Genomic DNA, 14,419 nt, shown 5'->3' with positions numbered 1-14,419 from the left:
ACGTGGAATACTAACCACGTGTTGTTCTTGGCGACCTCTCACGTCGCTGAGAGGTGTGTGCTAGATTAAATGCACACTGAAAATGTCTTTGGTCGTACCGGGATTCGACCCCGCGAACTTTCGCTCCAAATAAGATTTTTATAGTCGCAAAAGACGGAATAACTCTGATGTTACTTGTAATCTGGGAGTGTGACGAGAAACCTCAAAAACAAAGAGACAACATTTATTTGACAATTATATCTAAAATGTTGAGTTTTTAAATCTTGCCTTAAATGCAATGTGGCAAGTAGATAAAAAAGAAGCTCCTCATTTGACCAAGCGAGGCCGAGTGCATACGGTTTCAAGCTTTCCCACGCCATTAAACTGCGAAGTGCGGGCCGGAAATAGAGCCCGGGACGTGATGGTGCCAAGCAGTAGGCCACAAAGCAGCAATATGAAGAAGCGGCCAGGTTAGGGTAGGTTAGGAGCAGAGCGCACGTGGGTACGCGAGTGCAGACAAAGCTGCAGCGGCGGCCTTGTGTGCAGCGGGTCCGGCCGGGGGGCGTCCTTGAGCAGGCACCACCTCCCAGCGCCGCAGCGCGCTACTTCCGCGTTATAAAAAGCCGCCAGTAAACATACACCACGCCGCCGCTGCTCTCAGGCTCCCATTTGCAATACACCGTGTGCGTCGTCTAATTGTGCTATTCGGAAGCCTTTTGCGCTTATAGGCAAATATTGTGCCAATACACAATTCCGCCTCGTACACGAAGACAGAAAGCTGGGCGAATGAAGCAGTCAAATGGTATAACGAATTTCTCCGCAGTATTTAAACCGTAAGAATCCAACTGATTTAGCACGCTGATTTGTAAATGTGGACTCGACTTCAGGTCGGTAACAAATCACATCGATTTCATTTCCTGGAAAGTGTGCGGTCAGAGTTTCTGGGATTCGGAACGTATTCATCCTACAGATCACCTTACTAAAACATCAATTAGTGAATGCTCGTTTCTGGATTAAGCGGATGGAAAATACGAGAGACGAGGCGTCGATATTCAAAGAATAAATCTTATTTCCTTAAGAAAATTCAGCTCCTCACAATGGTGTTGCCGGCTCCGGTGGCCGAGCGGTTCTAGGCACTTCAGTCCGGAACCGCGCGACTGCCTCGGGCATGGATGTGTGTGACGTCCTTAAGTTAGTTAGGTTTAAGTAGTTTTAGTTCTAGAGGACTGATGACCTCAGATGTGAAGTCCCATAGTGCTCAGAGCCATTTGAACCATTTTTTGAACAACGATGTATAGGAAATTGGCAAACTGACGTAACTATTAGCGCTTACACTCTGTTCACCATAATTTTCATCTGCTTCTGTATATAAGGAAATTTGTGGCCGCAAGAAAATTCTTTGAGTTCAGTAACAGTCGTAGGTCGTCCTCCGCCTACTAGAATCACATTAATGATGAAATGTACTCACTGAAAAAACGATGGAGAAAAGTCATTGATCAAACAGACAACTCGTGCCTTTTTCTTACGCAAAACGCAGTCTTCCATTACAAGACCGATAAGTTTCCATCTTGGAACTCAACGCAAGGAGTCTCAGGAAATCTTGACAACCTTTGTATTTCACACACACAGTTCGCAATACGTTTCTGATAGTACGCGAAAGGAAATTTTATTGTTTGGCTAACACTCGTCCATTTTAATCTACTGGGCCACAGAAGTAACTGTTTCTTTCAAATTTAGCGATGTTTCTTATCAACGGCATTCTTTGTTTTGTGGAAGGAGTAGTACATTAATACAACACTAGAGAACATTTTCAATGAAATTTTCGAGAGAAAAAGAGCGAGAAATTGTTTTAAGTACGAAAGCCGAAGAATCGGGCAAAGACCGGTTACGCAGTGTTAAAGAGGTGAAAGCGCGCTGTGTCGCCGACCTTGTACGTCATATCCAGCGCAATTAATCCTTGTTTTTACAAAGAGAGTCGCCGTATACGCTAACTAGCGTGTTAACTCTGTATTTCCTTTTTTCAGAAACTCTCGAACGACGCTAAAAGACAAGTAGCGTTCCGTTTAAATTATCCATAGCTGTTTTAACGTTACATTTAAAATACAGTTTAGTGGTTCTAACTATACTTTGAAATGAATAGTCCCGTGAGTGCTGTCGCTTATTGCAAACCATGTCCTGATATCTTCAACCATTGATGAAATATTAATGCTGTTGACGTTACATGATAAAATATGCATATTTATCAGCTTAATATGGTAAAACGTCATCAAAACTATATAACTTTTAAACGGATCACGGAACCGCGCTTTGTCATCCTTGGATCAGGAAAGATAATAAATGAGCATTTGTCTTGCGATTGTATAGTCGTCGTCACCTGCTCTTTCCAACGAAATGGCACTAACATCTCTTCGATCTCTTCGTTTTCTGTAAAGTTATGATACCCGAAGCAGAGTATTAGGACAATCATCTTATCCAAAGGTAAACTCAAATGTAATGTTACACTACCTTAAGTCTGATATAATGCACATTACGGACAGTTGTATATTTGCGAGTACTTACTTATATTTGAGGCGTCAAAAATCTGACTCTGGCTTACAGTTCACGCCATATATTTTCATTGATTGCACTGATTAGTTACCAAAATCAACACAGCCAAAGACTTATTCTAAAAACGTTATCGATACTCTTTTGGAATATAGAAATCAACCGCGTAAACGTTCAAAAGCTGTAAACGTTACTAAACTGCAGTTCGCTTCGAAAACACGCCCAATTTGCAGGACAAAGATTTGCTTCGAAATTTAAAGGTAGCTATACAACAGATTTGTCAGTTAAAACTAAAAATACATAATATTTTGTAGTTATGAGTGTGACGGCTCAAAGAATATCAGCAGTAACGCAAACATAAATCACCAAACACATCTGTACCGGTACCACGATAAGCTCGCATCATTAAAAGTCAGTGAGACACTGACTGTTGCTAAAAATTCATGCTCTTGTGGGCCACACTTTGTACAGCATCAGAGATGTATCAGAGGTGTAGAGCTGGTGTATTACATTTTTCATATACTACGCGGAAAACGGCCAAACGTAATATTGCAACATGAGAGAAGATAATGTTTCCAAGAGTGAGCAGGAAAAATTTTTTCGAGATACCATTCAGAGTATACAGAAAAGAAAAGTTATAAACCGGACTAAACAATACGAAGGCTAATTTCAATTTTAGCGTATTCTCCACCTACATGCAAAATTAATTAGTTTTGCTTCGTAACGTCAAAGAAGTTGCACAGTTGATACCTTTCCAAAATAATATGATTTGGTATTATATTACACAACTGTATCTAAGTCTTCATAGTCCCATAGAGCCGCTGATCGGATCGACTGACTATTTCTTAGAAAATCTAATGCATGATATTTATTGTCTCCTTCCTTTTTGTTTAGTCTTTCGCCTGTTTTTCTACTCAGTTGTTATTGTATTTTTATCATAGTTATTGAATGGTTAATTACGGACCCACTCTCAATTACTGACATTGACTGATTTGTGAAACTATATGTATTTTGGTTTGTGATAAATTACCAAACAACGCAATAAAGGAACATAAACCTTCCCCGGAAGTTATTTGTCAGTGTCGCCTCATTCTTATCACTTCTAGCGACATGCTACGCTACTATAAAGCAAAACACTACTGCCGTGCTAAATGACTTTTAGGCAGTCCCATTGTTATTTTCATACACAGTTTACTCAGTCACAGATACAGTGTAGAAGTATGTTTCTTACTCGTTTTGTCATAAGCCAGAACATAACTTTATACTCCTGTATTGCAACACATGTACAAGCGTAGTCTCACCTTAAATAATTTCTGGGAGGTCTTATTGCTACCGACCATACATTTAGTCTCATTCATACAGCTACATTCAGATTTGCATGCAAACGCAACACTCTCTCGTTTTTTGGTGGATGGTGTTTTATCCAGAGACGCTTAATTATTGCAACGGTTTGCGGCTTTCGCCAGTCAGCTACGATAGTACCCAGTGTAGCATATCAGGTCAACCAACTGCAAGGTTTAGCGAAATAAATGTGTCGTTATAATATGTTGTAGTGTGAGCTTTAGAGACGAGAAAAGGAAGGGTCTGATGATAATTACTATTATTTTGCCCTTTTCAACGAATACTACTTAGAAGTGACAGGTACTAATTTATTAAAAACAAGGTAATAATTTACACATACAACGTGGGTCGTAAGAACGACAATGTAGCCACAGCCAGTTCACTGTAGTGTGTTATTGTTGGTAACGATTTATGTCCTAAAATTCGAATTTTAATCCAGTTCTGAAAATCTTTGTGGCATTCTCATCGCTGATAATTGTTGTTAAACAACCTCTTGACATAATCAATCTTTTTTATAAACAGAGAAGGTCACTGACGTGATTTTGAAGGCGGGTAAACATATATTCAGTTCTAAATATCAAATGAGTTTGAAAAAAAAAAAACCGACAAAATGTGGTTATCTCGCGAATACAGAATACTCACGGAAGCTGAATAAGCGGTGGAAAAAAAATGAACTAAGAATTATCTGGAGTTATTTATTCACAACAAAATAAATTCGTGCAGCTGTGAGAAATTTATCTCAGCGTTTCTGAGTAAGCATTCTCTAAGTACCGTACGCAAAGAATAATTTGATTAAAACATCTTTTGTTTGTATGATATTAAAATATGTAATGGAGGGCACAAAAGAGGAACATATCCCAACACCGTAACAACAATTTATTTTAAATCTTTCGCATAGTAGTTTCCCAAAAAAAGTAGCGATACCATCTCATCAAGAAAATGTCAGTCAGCGTAGGAAACGGGAACTCGCCCAGTAACACATGTCATCTATGACCATAAATTAAACAATTTACTTACAAGAGATTTCGAGCGGTAAACATCCAATGATCGTCATAGAAATGACCAAAATTATAAAGTCTTTTAATTTTATGTGTTGATGCTAAAAGATAGCATACTTATTATGACATAATTGTCCATGAAAGAAATTCAGGCCGACTATGTGATAGTGCTTCCGTAAAAGAAACTGAGGCTCTGTCTCATTACAGTGAGCACGAAGTATTCACCACCTTATACGTTGTTACTTGCTTGCTTACTACGAAAACCGTCACCTGAGAGATCCTCATCCCGGTGTGTAGTACAGTTCTTTGGAAAAGCTAGCGCCATTGTAGCGGGTCGAGAGCCCATTTTCGAGGATACAGTATTAGTGAAAACATGAAATGCAAAATGTCAACGTTAGTTCAAAAAAAGGAAGTTCCTTTATTGCAGCTTCATCGGAATAAATGCACAAGAATTGCTATCACCCTTTCACACTCTAGCGTGCAAGAAAATGGACGAGATATAACACCAAATAATTGATGACGTACAGTCTATCAAAATTACGGCATATTTGTTAAATTTACAACAGTCAGCCGCACGGGAATGGAAACTAGCTTGGACTTTAGCTTCAACAGTTTATTTGCGGATATCTCAGATTTTTTCTGCAAACTCCGTTTTACTGACGGAAATACGAGTTTCGGAGACTAGGCGAATCTAAGTAAAAATATAACACCTTTTCTGGCGGCCTATTACTACTGGTCGACAATAGATTCGGGACAGTACACTTCAGCCACTTGCATATGTTCTAAAAACAGTTCATGCAGAATGGAACGAAGAACACCATTTCAATAAACTAATTACTTACTTTACAATAAAATATTTGCAATTGTCAGCTTTCCCATTGAAATATGAGACAAAGTTAATTTATTTCTGGAATGAAATATTTCTTTTTAAAATTTTTCAGTTTCATTATCTCAGACACAGTAAGATGAAACTGTGACAAGAAAACCGAACTCCAGGATTTTCTGTGAAATTACAGTTCAGAATGTGCACTATGTACGTAACTGGCACTTCTGCCTGTTACCTGAGCATTCAGCGAGAGTTTCATCGGGGAACTCTGCTTTGTCAAGTCCAGACCTAGTGAGTATTCGAAGTTAACTCTTAAACTGAAATTTAGCCGGAAGTGCACCAGAGTACCTTCACTCAAATTATAAAAGCAGTGACTGAAACGTATGTAGAAACACACAGACTGATGATAAAGTTTAATGATTTCTTCTTGAAATTCACTCACCACCAAGGTGTGCAGGGACACATTCATATGTATTGTAGATTTACATAACCTGCTGTCTTAAAAAGGGCGCTAAATCTTTAAAATAGCATTATCTAGATACTTGCGATTGTCAAATAACTTGAATAATTATATTCCAGGCTTTTAGTATTTCCTACGCTATTTTGAAATAAACTCTTTCATGATATGCGATTTTTCAGAGGATTTTCTGAGAGAAATAAAAAAAAAAAAACGAAAAAGTGTCAATTTCTCCATCGAATCCAAAGACGTAAGTAAAATATGCATAAATCACAGTTATCATTTGATATACTACACTGGGGTATCTTTCATCGATACTAAAATATCTTAGAAATGCTCATGCATTGTAGATTAACCAATATTCCAATGCATTTGCCGCGCCATCGGTGGACGGTGCATGCTCTAGCGTTTTTGTGTTTTCGTTTCTATCTCGGAGACAGACATCAACTGACAAGGAAATTAAGCTGATTGTTTCTTTCCCCTCTCTTTAAAGTGTGTCCTATTCTCTTGCGGAAGAGGAAAATACATCTAACACCTAGTCGCCAAAGGGGAAGACAAAGAGCTTTCCGCAGAGAAATTTCGGCGTTCATAACGGTACTGCTGAATTTGCACATTATTTCACAGATGCTGGAATTTTGTACAGTATTCTGCCGAAGAACACTCTAAAAAGCGCCACCGCATTTACGTTGAAGTTCAATTGCACGTTCACTACAAATGAGTCTGCGCGGAAACGGAGCGAAGTAGTCGCACTGCATTCCGGAAACAGGATGTCTGTTACCGGAACACGATGCTTTGGAACTGGCACGTGGTGATTTAGAAAACACAGAGAAACAGCGGTGTCATTTATCGCCTCCGAATTTGGGAAGTGTGTCACAGACCAGCCCTACCGGAAAGCTGTCGGTAATACCCTGATTAACATCCGCGCTCTAATGTAGTACTCCGAAATACTAATTGAGGAATTCTCGGCGTGCTTTAGCACATGGACAATACGTGCACCATGGCCAGTGGTAGAAACTCGCGTTTGGACTGCATGACTTTTCTAATCACAACACAAACTGAACGTTTTCTTGCTAATTTAATATTTTCAAAGTATACAGGGGAACCAACGACAGTTTGTCTTTACTGTATAATAGAATATTACTACAACGGGTTTCACATTCTGGAAGCTGACGACGGTTACATTTTCGATAATGTCAGTTTACTGGCTGGTAATAAGTGCTTAATTCCACACAAATATTTTCTAGAGGAATATTTGTAAGTAAATACGTTATTAAAAATGAAAAAAGCCTGAAACGATTTGTCGCTCTTCTGGGTATTACCGAGCTTCATATGATGCAGCCATGTACTGTCAGCTTTCTGAAGGTGATGCGGCAGAGCCTGAAACTGGCAATGACATTGTTGCGTGAAATTAAACAGAAAAGACAAATTATATTTGCTCGGAGAATTTCTCACGTAAACAAAAAATTACTTATATTTAACATACAGCTACAGTGACGCCACACCAGCTCTTAGCAAGACTGCAAAACTCTACGTTATACTTTTTGTTGGTAAATCCTCATTTATTCTAAATTTACGAGGCCATCTGTCTCACATGTGACAAGCAGCCGATCTAACAGATTTTAGGAACACAACGTGTAACACGCTACACTGGCACTAGTGCGCCTGCAGTGTCGCGCTGTCGAGAATAAGACAGTGGCGTGACCGGAAGGATGCGAGAGAACCAAATGACTCACAACACGCGGTGGCAGTGGGAACAGTGTCTCATAATATTAATCTTTCTGGTGATTATACCTCTGAGATCAAATACATAAAACGGGAATTCGATGGATGAGAGGAACATTAGGCTTTTAAGTTCTGTCGACGACAGGATAATTAGAGACTGACCAAGGCTAGAGAAAGAAATCATTAATACTGTTTTTACAGGAAATATTTCCAATAAGCGATTTTAAAAAATCGGGAAACTTAAATTTGGATGGCCGGTGCTGAGATATACAGCCGGCTAATAAATAACGACAATCTGGTCTGTTAAATTACTATGTCTTATCACCTGCGTCACTGACTCGCCTCGCCGATAATCACTCATTAAGAATCTTATGTTTAGTGGGATAATATCCATCGGTTCTTGCACCTACCCCCGCATTTTCTGGTTTACGAAGGTAGAGACAAAGTTACCACTCTTCCGGCAAAACTACCAGTTTCTCTGTAATGGGTTCCCCTGCCGCGTCCAGTGCCCGCTCAGGATTTCTGTACGAAACAAATTGGTTGGATCCCGAGGAAGAGCGCACCCGTAGCGCGACCCCGGCAACATCGGCCGCGCGCGGCCACGACGGAGGCGGCCGGCGAGCGTGTTACAACCTGCGCGCCACCTGTGCCCCGGGCATCAACATCCCCGGCTGCGGCCACAAGATCCACTCTCAAGGACCATTCCTGCCTGGCCGGTTACAGCGCATCTGCTTCTAGCGCTGGACCATTTACGCTGTTTTTCTGGCCTCTTCACGTTTCAGGTCAGCGGAGTTCCACACCACTCCTGTCACGCGATGAACAACATTCAAAGACGGGATTCACACTCTGAGCGTTCACCTCAAAATGAACCTGCAATACAGTGTTGCGTCAGTGTACCACAATACGGCAAAACTCTATAAAAACAAAATACTGCTCATCTACTAGAACATCGAGCAGACAAAAGACATACTGATGACTCTAACTAAGCGGATAACGCTGAAGTTCTCATAACACGGAGAAAAAAATAAAACTGCCAGCAGTTTTGCCTTATAAAATTTATACTTGAAGGTTCCTGCGATCTACGAAATCTTTCCTGGCAGCGAACTTGTTGCAGACATTTCCGTAACGATCGATTATAAATGTTTGCTAGTACACAATTTTACAGGCGAACCAAAAAGGACCATATAATTTTATTTCAAAAGAAGGTTTTTAGTGATTATGTTAATTAATTATAATTTTAACTCTGTTCCTTTGTACTTCACAATTATCCGTTAGACCAAAATATATCTCTCTCTGTTTCTCTGTCTCCAGGCACATATCTAACATATCGTATAGGATTCAGTTTAGAACGCTAGCTTTGTACAAGAATGTGAGCGCAACCAACGAACTCACTCGTCGAACGCGGTGACGCAGAAGAATGCCGTCCCATAGAATCTTGAAAACTCTCAAGAAACATAGTTACTTTGTCCACTTTCATATCGTAACTCGCCTTTCTAATGAAATTTTTACCTTTAAAAACGATGGCAGCAGTAGGTGGACACTACAGAGACTGGAGTGATATGTGTCTGAAATATGAGTATCAATGTGCACAACAGGCAACCAACAAAAATGTCTCTTCATAAAGGAAGTCAATGACGAATTTCAATACATTGAGATGGTTAAGGTTATGAGAAATGTCACATTTACTGGCTGGCTGAGAGGGGGGAACCGTAAATACATCGAATTCCAACATAAAATAGAGACTGAACATGTTCGAACATCAACTAATAATTATACCGCACATACGTATAAAATTATTTCAAGTTCTAGATGTTGAATTCCTCTCAACGATCTTACACACACACACACACGCTTTTAGATGCGACGACGCCAAAGAAACGACAAGACAATCGACAATGGTGACGATGACGCAAATCGCTGCACTTTTCAGGATAGATCTGAATCCGTCATAGTGCTTCGTGGCGAAACAGTGTTCCTGCGAAGACAGTCCTGTGAAGTGTAGCTATTGGACGGTCGCTTCTGTTTGCGCACAGAACCCGCGGTGCCGCTATTCGTGATTCAAACCTGCAGCGTCAAGGCTCGGATCGGAAAGGCCACAGCTTACTAACACGCATCCTGCTGTTTGCTTAGCGCCTCGCTTGACGCCACCCGGTCAGTGACCCCTGACTCAAGAGGACTACCCATGATGCAACGGTCAGAAATATCCGTTTCTGTAATAATAGTAATTCAGTGATTTAGTCTCACACCGGACTTCCGAAGGGCTATGTCGGTCGCTGCAGGTCTTTTATGACTATATTGGGAGTGCATACTTTGCCTCTCCACTTCAAGACATACCGAACACAATGCATGTAACGATTTTTATCACGTCTTTCTTCGACATACGACATCATGAGTGTGTGTCGGGCACCTCGCTGAGCACCCATACTGATCCATACTGATACTAAGTTCTGATGCCAGAGGAGTGCAATTACTGATAACAGCGCATGGCACAAGCAGAGATATGCAGGCGGCAATATTAACTGCACGCATATGGATATGATGTATACTGTACAACTAAAAAACGCCCATGTCTTCGATAAAATACCGTACACATGCTGGCTCACATTTCTGAGGTATAAGGCGGAAAAGCGGGCATACACACACAGACAAGAGGCATCAGAGACAAGCAAAATCGAAATACGTACAAGCAGAGAAAGAGAAAGAGAGAGAGAGAGATTTTTACGGGGTCTTTTCGATGGCTTCACTGTGAAGCGCAGTTTACACAGAAACACAAGGAATTAGTACTCTACAGGAAAGACCAATGCATCTTTATCTTTCCCTTGACTAGCCACTGCCTAAGCAATTTATAGCTGCCTCAATTCCCTCGAAATAATTACTTCCCATTTGAATACATGAAACAAAATTTGTTCCTTCGTTGGGGTACGACGCTGTGACGCGCTAACAGATTATGAGCTTGACACCTTAGGCGTGGTCGTTCCATTGAAAGCTAACAGTTCAAAAACGCGCTCTCGTTTGACAATTTGTGGCCACTTCACCTCATTCACAACAGCCAAACAAGAGGAAAATTCAAAACACGAAGACTATATCGCGATTAGTCGGTTCAACAATAGTCTTACAGGGAAACTGTTGAGTCGATATTCGTAACGACTACACTGTTGCTTCTCACCATTGTAGACAGTTATGTGACCTGGGACAGAAAAAGAGATACGAAAATGTTTGCTTCTTTCGCTTCACGTGGACTAAAACGACAGTCGGCACTGGTGCTGGTACATGAAATCGGCAGAAACAATGATCACCTGCGTATATTTCCTTACTCGTAAAAAGGTACTCTAGTTGTTAGGTAGTGGGCGCTTAAAAAGTGGTGTATAAACACATTATTAACTTATGTGGCACGTAGACTGGAGCTCAAGAAAAAAAATGTAACATATTATTACAAAAGATTTCTACACGACACCAAGAAAACGCTCAACGAGTCTTTGCGTCCAATAACACTGAACAAAGAAATCTCTTAACTTTTGTCATAGGTACCCACATTCTACTAATCGAGGATGAGTTTAAAATTATGGTGATAGTTGTTCTTGCAAACGTCAGGTGCACTGATGACAAAAAGTAAAGAGTGTCCATCTAATTTCGAATTTGTAGAATCGACTGCTCTGTGTTTCCTATTGGAGTGCAGAAGCAACAAGGCGCGTCGACTGCAACAAGTGGATCTGTGCAAGTTGGGTCCTGTTCAACAAGTCCGCCGCACTGGCTTTGCGCCCAGACTTCCCCTTTCATCTGTTGCACCGGGGGGTGTTGTCGGCAGGAGCGGCACACGTCGTCGTCATAAAACTTACATTGGCCAAGGAAAAAAATACCAGTGACAGAGAATTAGCCGTGACGACACAAAAGAAGGCAAATCACTATTGGCCCAAGACAATACGTGCTGCCACCCACCCAAACTCAATCGCAACAAAGATGACGAGGACAGAAATGTTTGAAGCCAAAACACAAAAGCTAAAGAATGGCTGTCAGAGAGCTACTTACGTCTGATTGTTGGCTCGGATAGGCGACGGCGTCCTCTGAATATCACGTTCAGGATGTCCATGAGATCGCTAAGCAGCTGGTCTAGGATGCGATAATATTCGATTATGTCCTCATCAGTAGGTGGTACAAAGAACGGCCGAGCCATCTTCTCTGGGAGAGGCGTGACGTCTCTCGCGCTGCGCGTAGCTGACAGTTGAAGTTGCTGGTCCCTGCACGTCGGCGAGATGTCTGCTGCAGCACGTGGCTCTCAGCTGGAAGGTGTACCCAGTTGGCAGGCGGCGATGCTACTGAGAGGCGCGCCGCGCTGCAGCCTCTAAGCTGGCCGCCCCCTTCCCCTACCCACGACACCAACGCTGGCACACCCCCACCACCGGCGCCCGCACGCGCCAATCGCCGCGCGCCGCTCCGCCGCGCCAGGAGTGACGTAACGTGGCAGAAGCTACGCGACGCTAGGTTGTCAGTTCAGCGAGAACGGAAGAAAAACGCAGATAGAGCGTGCTTACAAGTGGCACTTGCATGTGCTTGCAACCTACGGCGGTGTGTGGTCGACATCGACGAGTAGGTTATCAGTCCTCGAACACAAAACTAAATGTGGGATGCACCTAACTCCGTATCTCAGTATTTCGCAGTTGAATATATTTGTTATTAGTCAGCTAACATTTCTGTTTGCGGCAGTCATTACAGGGCATCATGATATCACTACCGTCGCGAGATGAGATATAAGTGACTGAAAACGAACTGTATGAGCTTGCCACGTACAGTTTACTCCCATATAGAAGTTCTGACAAAGGTCACTGATTGGTTGACAGCTAGTCCACTTCCTCATTTTTAACCGCTGCCGAGTTTTGTATGTTAAGATAAAGGGAAGCGCTATCACTATCGGATACCTACTTGATATTTAGCTCTGTGTGGTTCGCAATAAATTGTAAAATGATTTTGATTTAAGTCAAAATAAAAAAAAATTTCGAAACGCTTGCATTTTGATCTTCATAGGTTGACACTATTTTATTCGTCAGCTTATGCGAACAAATATTGAAGTCAATGTACACAGCTGCACGTGCGTAGAATTAGCCTAAGTGATAGCGCAGAACTGCTGAAGTGAATTTTACACTAAGCTAAAATATTTATCTTCAACTTTAACTTAAGAATTCGTTTATTTCATCACGAAACAACAGGTTCATTCTTCGAGAAACCAAATGTTATTTAACTTCACACCAATCCAAGGCAAGAGAAAGTAGTCACCAACCCACATGTTGGTTCGATCGCCACTGAATGACTGTAAGTACTGGTTTGTCACGTATCAGTTGTCTTAGCCCAAAAGTAATGGAAGAGCATATAGTTCCATCTGACAATGCGGTGCAACTTCGTATTTTTATTTAAACACAAGATATTGTAAGAAGCGAAAGTAGTATTACGTATAGGATAAAATGCTGTATCTGCATCAGTCTGAAGTAACACAACGTGACACAACTCATCTAGTGGTCCAGCAAACTACACATATCGTCAGAGAATATAAGCTAGAACGGTAAGATTAATTCTCACTTTAGTTTTCCGGACAGCATTACGCAAAATATGACCACTCCGGCATATTAAGAGATTATTTAGGTTCCAATTATGGCCAGCAATGTCGCGCAATACGTGTTCCATCAGCATTATGTTTGGATCGATTCCCAAGACAAGTAAAACCCGGAACTAAAATCTCGTCTGAAGTCCAACTATGTTGCTATCCACACTGTTTTGAAAATGACCCTCGGAAAACTTCCAAAATTTCAGTCGAAACCAGGCAACATGACAGAAAGTGACACGGAACATCGTATAGTACACATTAACAAATACTTGCAGGAAACATACACGAGACAGTCCTCTATGACGAATAAACGGACACGAATTAATCTGCAAAAAATGTCTTAAATGTTAATCATATATGTTTGGAATTTTCTGTTTAACTGTAAACAACCATCTTCGTTACGCCAATAACTTCTATGAAATTTTCCGTCATAATGCTTAAAACGCGCCCGTTGTATAGTCTTCGTTTCTTTCATAGTGATTTTTGTTTATGGAATCGTATAATAATAAACCGGGTGTAACACTGTATTTTTTCAGTGGTGTGTAATTATGGTGAAATCAACTTCATTCGCTGCTGTGATTTTAATACGACCAAGAAGTGAGAATGAAACCTGTGCGATGTACGCTAACATAAACAAGATATTGCGTATTATATGTTGTATTACATTTTTCATTGTTTTTGTTGTGTTACATGTTTTTTTTACATTGACCACCTCCATTTGTAATCACTGTATAACTTCGACCGCAATACAAGACAGCAGCAGGATTACATTGTCTTTATGAAACGTTATGTGCAGCAATCAATTGTTTTCTTGCCACGGACTGATATAACCCCAAACACGATGACTGCCCTACGGCTAGGAGGTACTATATCATCTTTGTACAGCAGTGACATTGTATCCAGAGACTTCCGCTCAACACGCCATCACGACCTCGCTGGATTGGTTTGACAAAGTGTTA

The 14,419-nt window shown here is 41.0% G+C and overlaps 1 protein-coding gene across 1 annotated transcript in view; it reads right to left on the bottom strand.

The window, feature by feature from the left end:
- LOC126469627 (uncharacterized) overlaps window positions 1-12,169 on the bottom strand; it is a 37,180-nt gene extending 25,011 nt beyond the window's left edge. Inside the window, exon 1 of the mRNA XM_050096753.1 lies at window positions 11,894-12,169. Coding sequence (XP_049952710.1) covers window positions 11,894-12,038 — 145 coding nt within the window. The 5' untranslated portion in view covers window positions 12,039-12,169. The remainder of the gene's footprint in view (window positions 1-11,893) is intronic.
- Between the last annotated feature and the right edge of the window lie 2,250 nt (window positions 12,170-14,419).

The sequence above is a fragment of the Schistocerca serialis genome, chromosome 3, assembly GCF_023864345.2.
Source record: "Schistocerca serialis cubense isolate TAMUIC-IGC-003099 chromosome 3, iqSchSeri2.2, whole genome shotgun sequence".
NCBI classification, from domain to species: domain Eukaryota; kingdom Metazoa; phylum Arthropoda; class Insecta; order Orthoptera; family Acrididae; genus Schistocerca; species Schistocerca serialis.
Note: the sequence above shows the minus strand (reverse complement) of the source record. Positions and strands in the feature narration are given on the sequence as shown.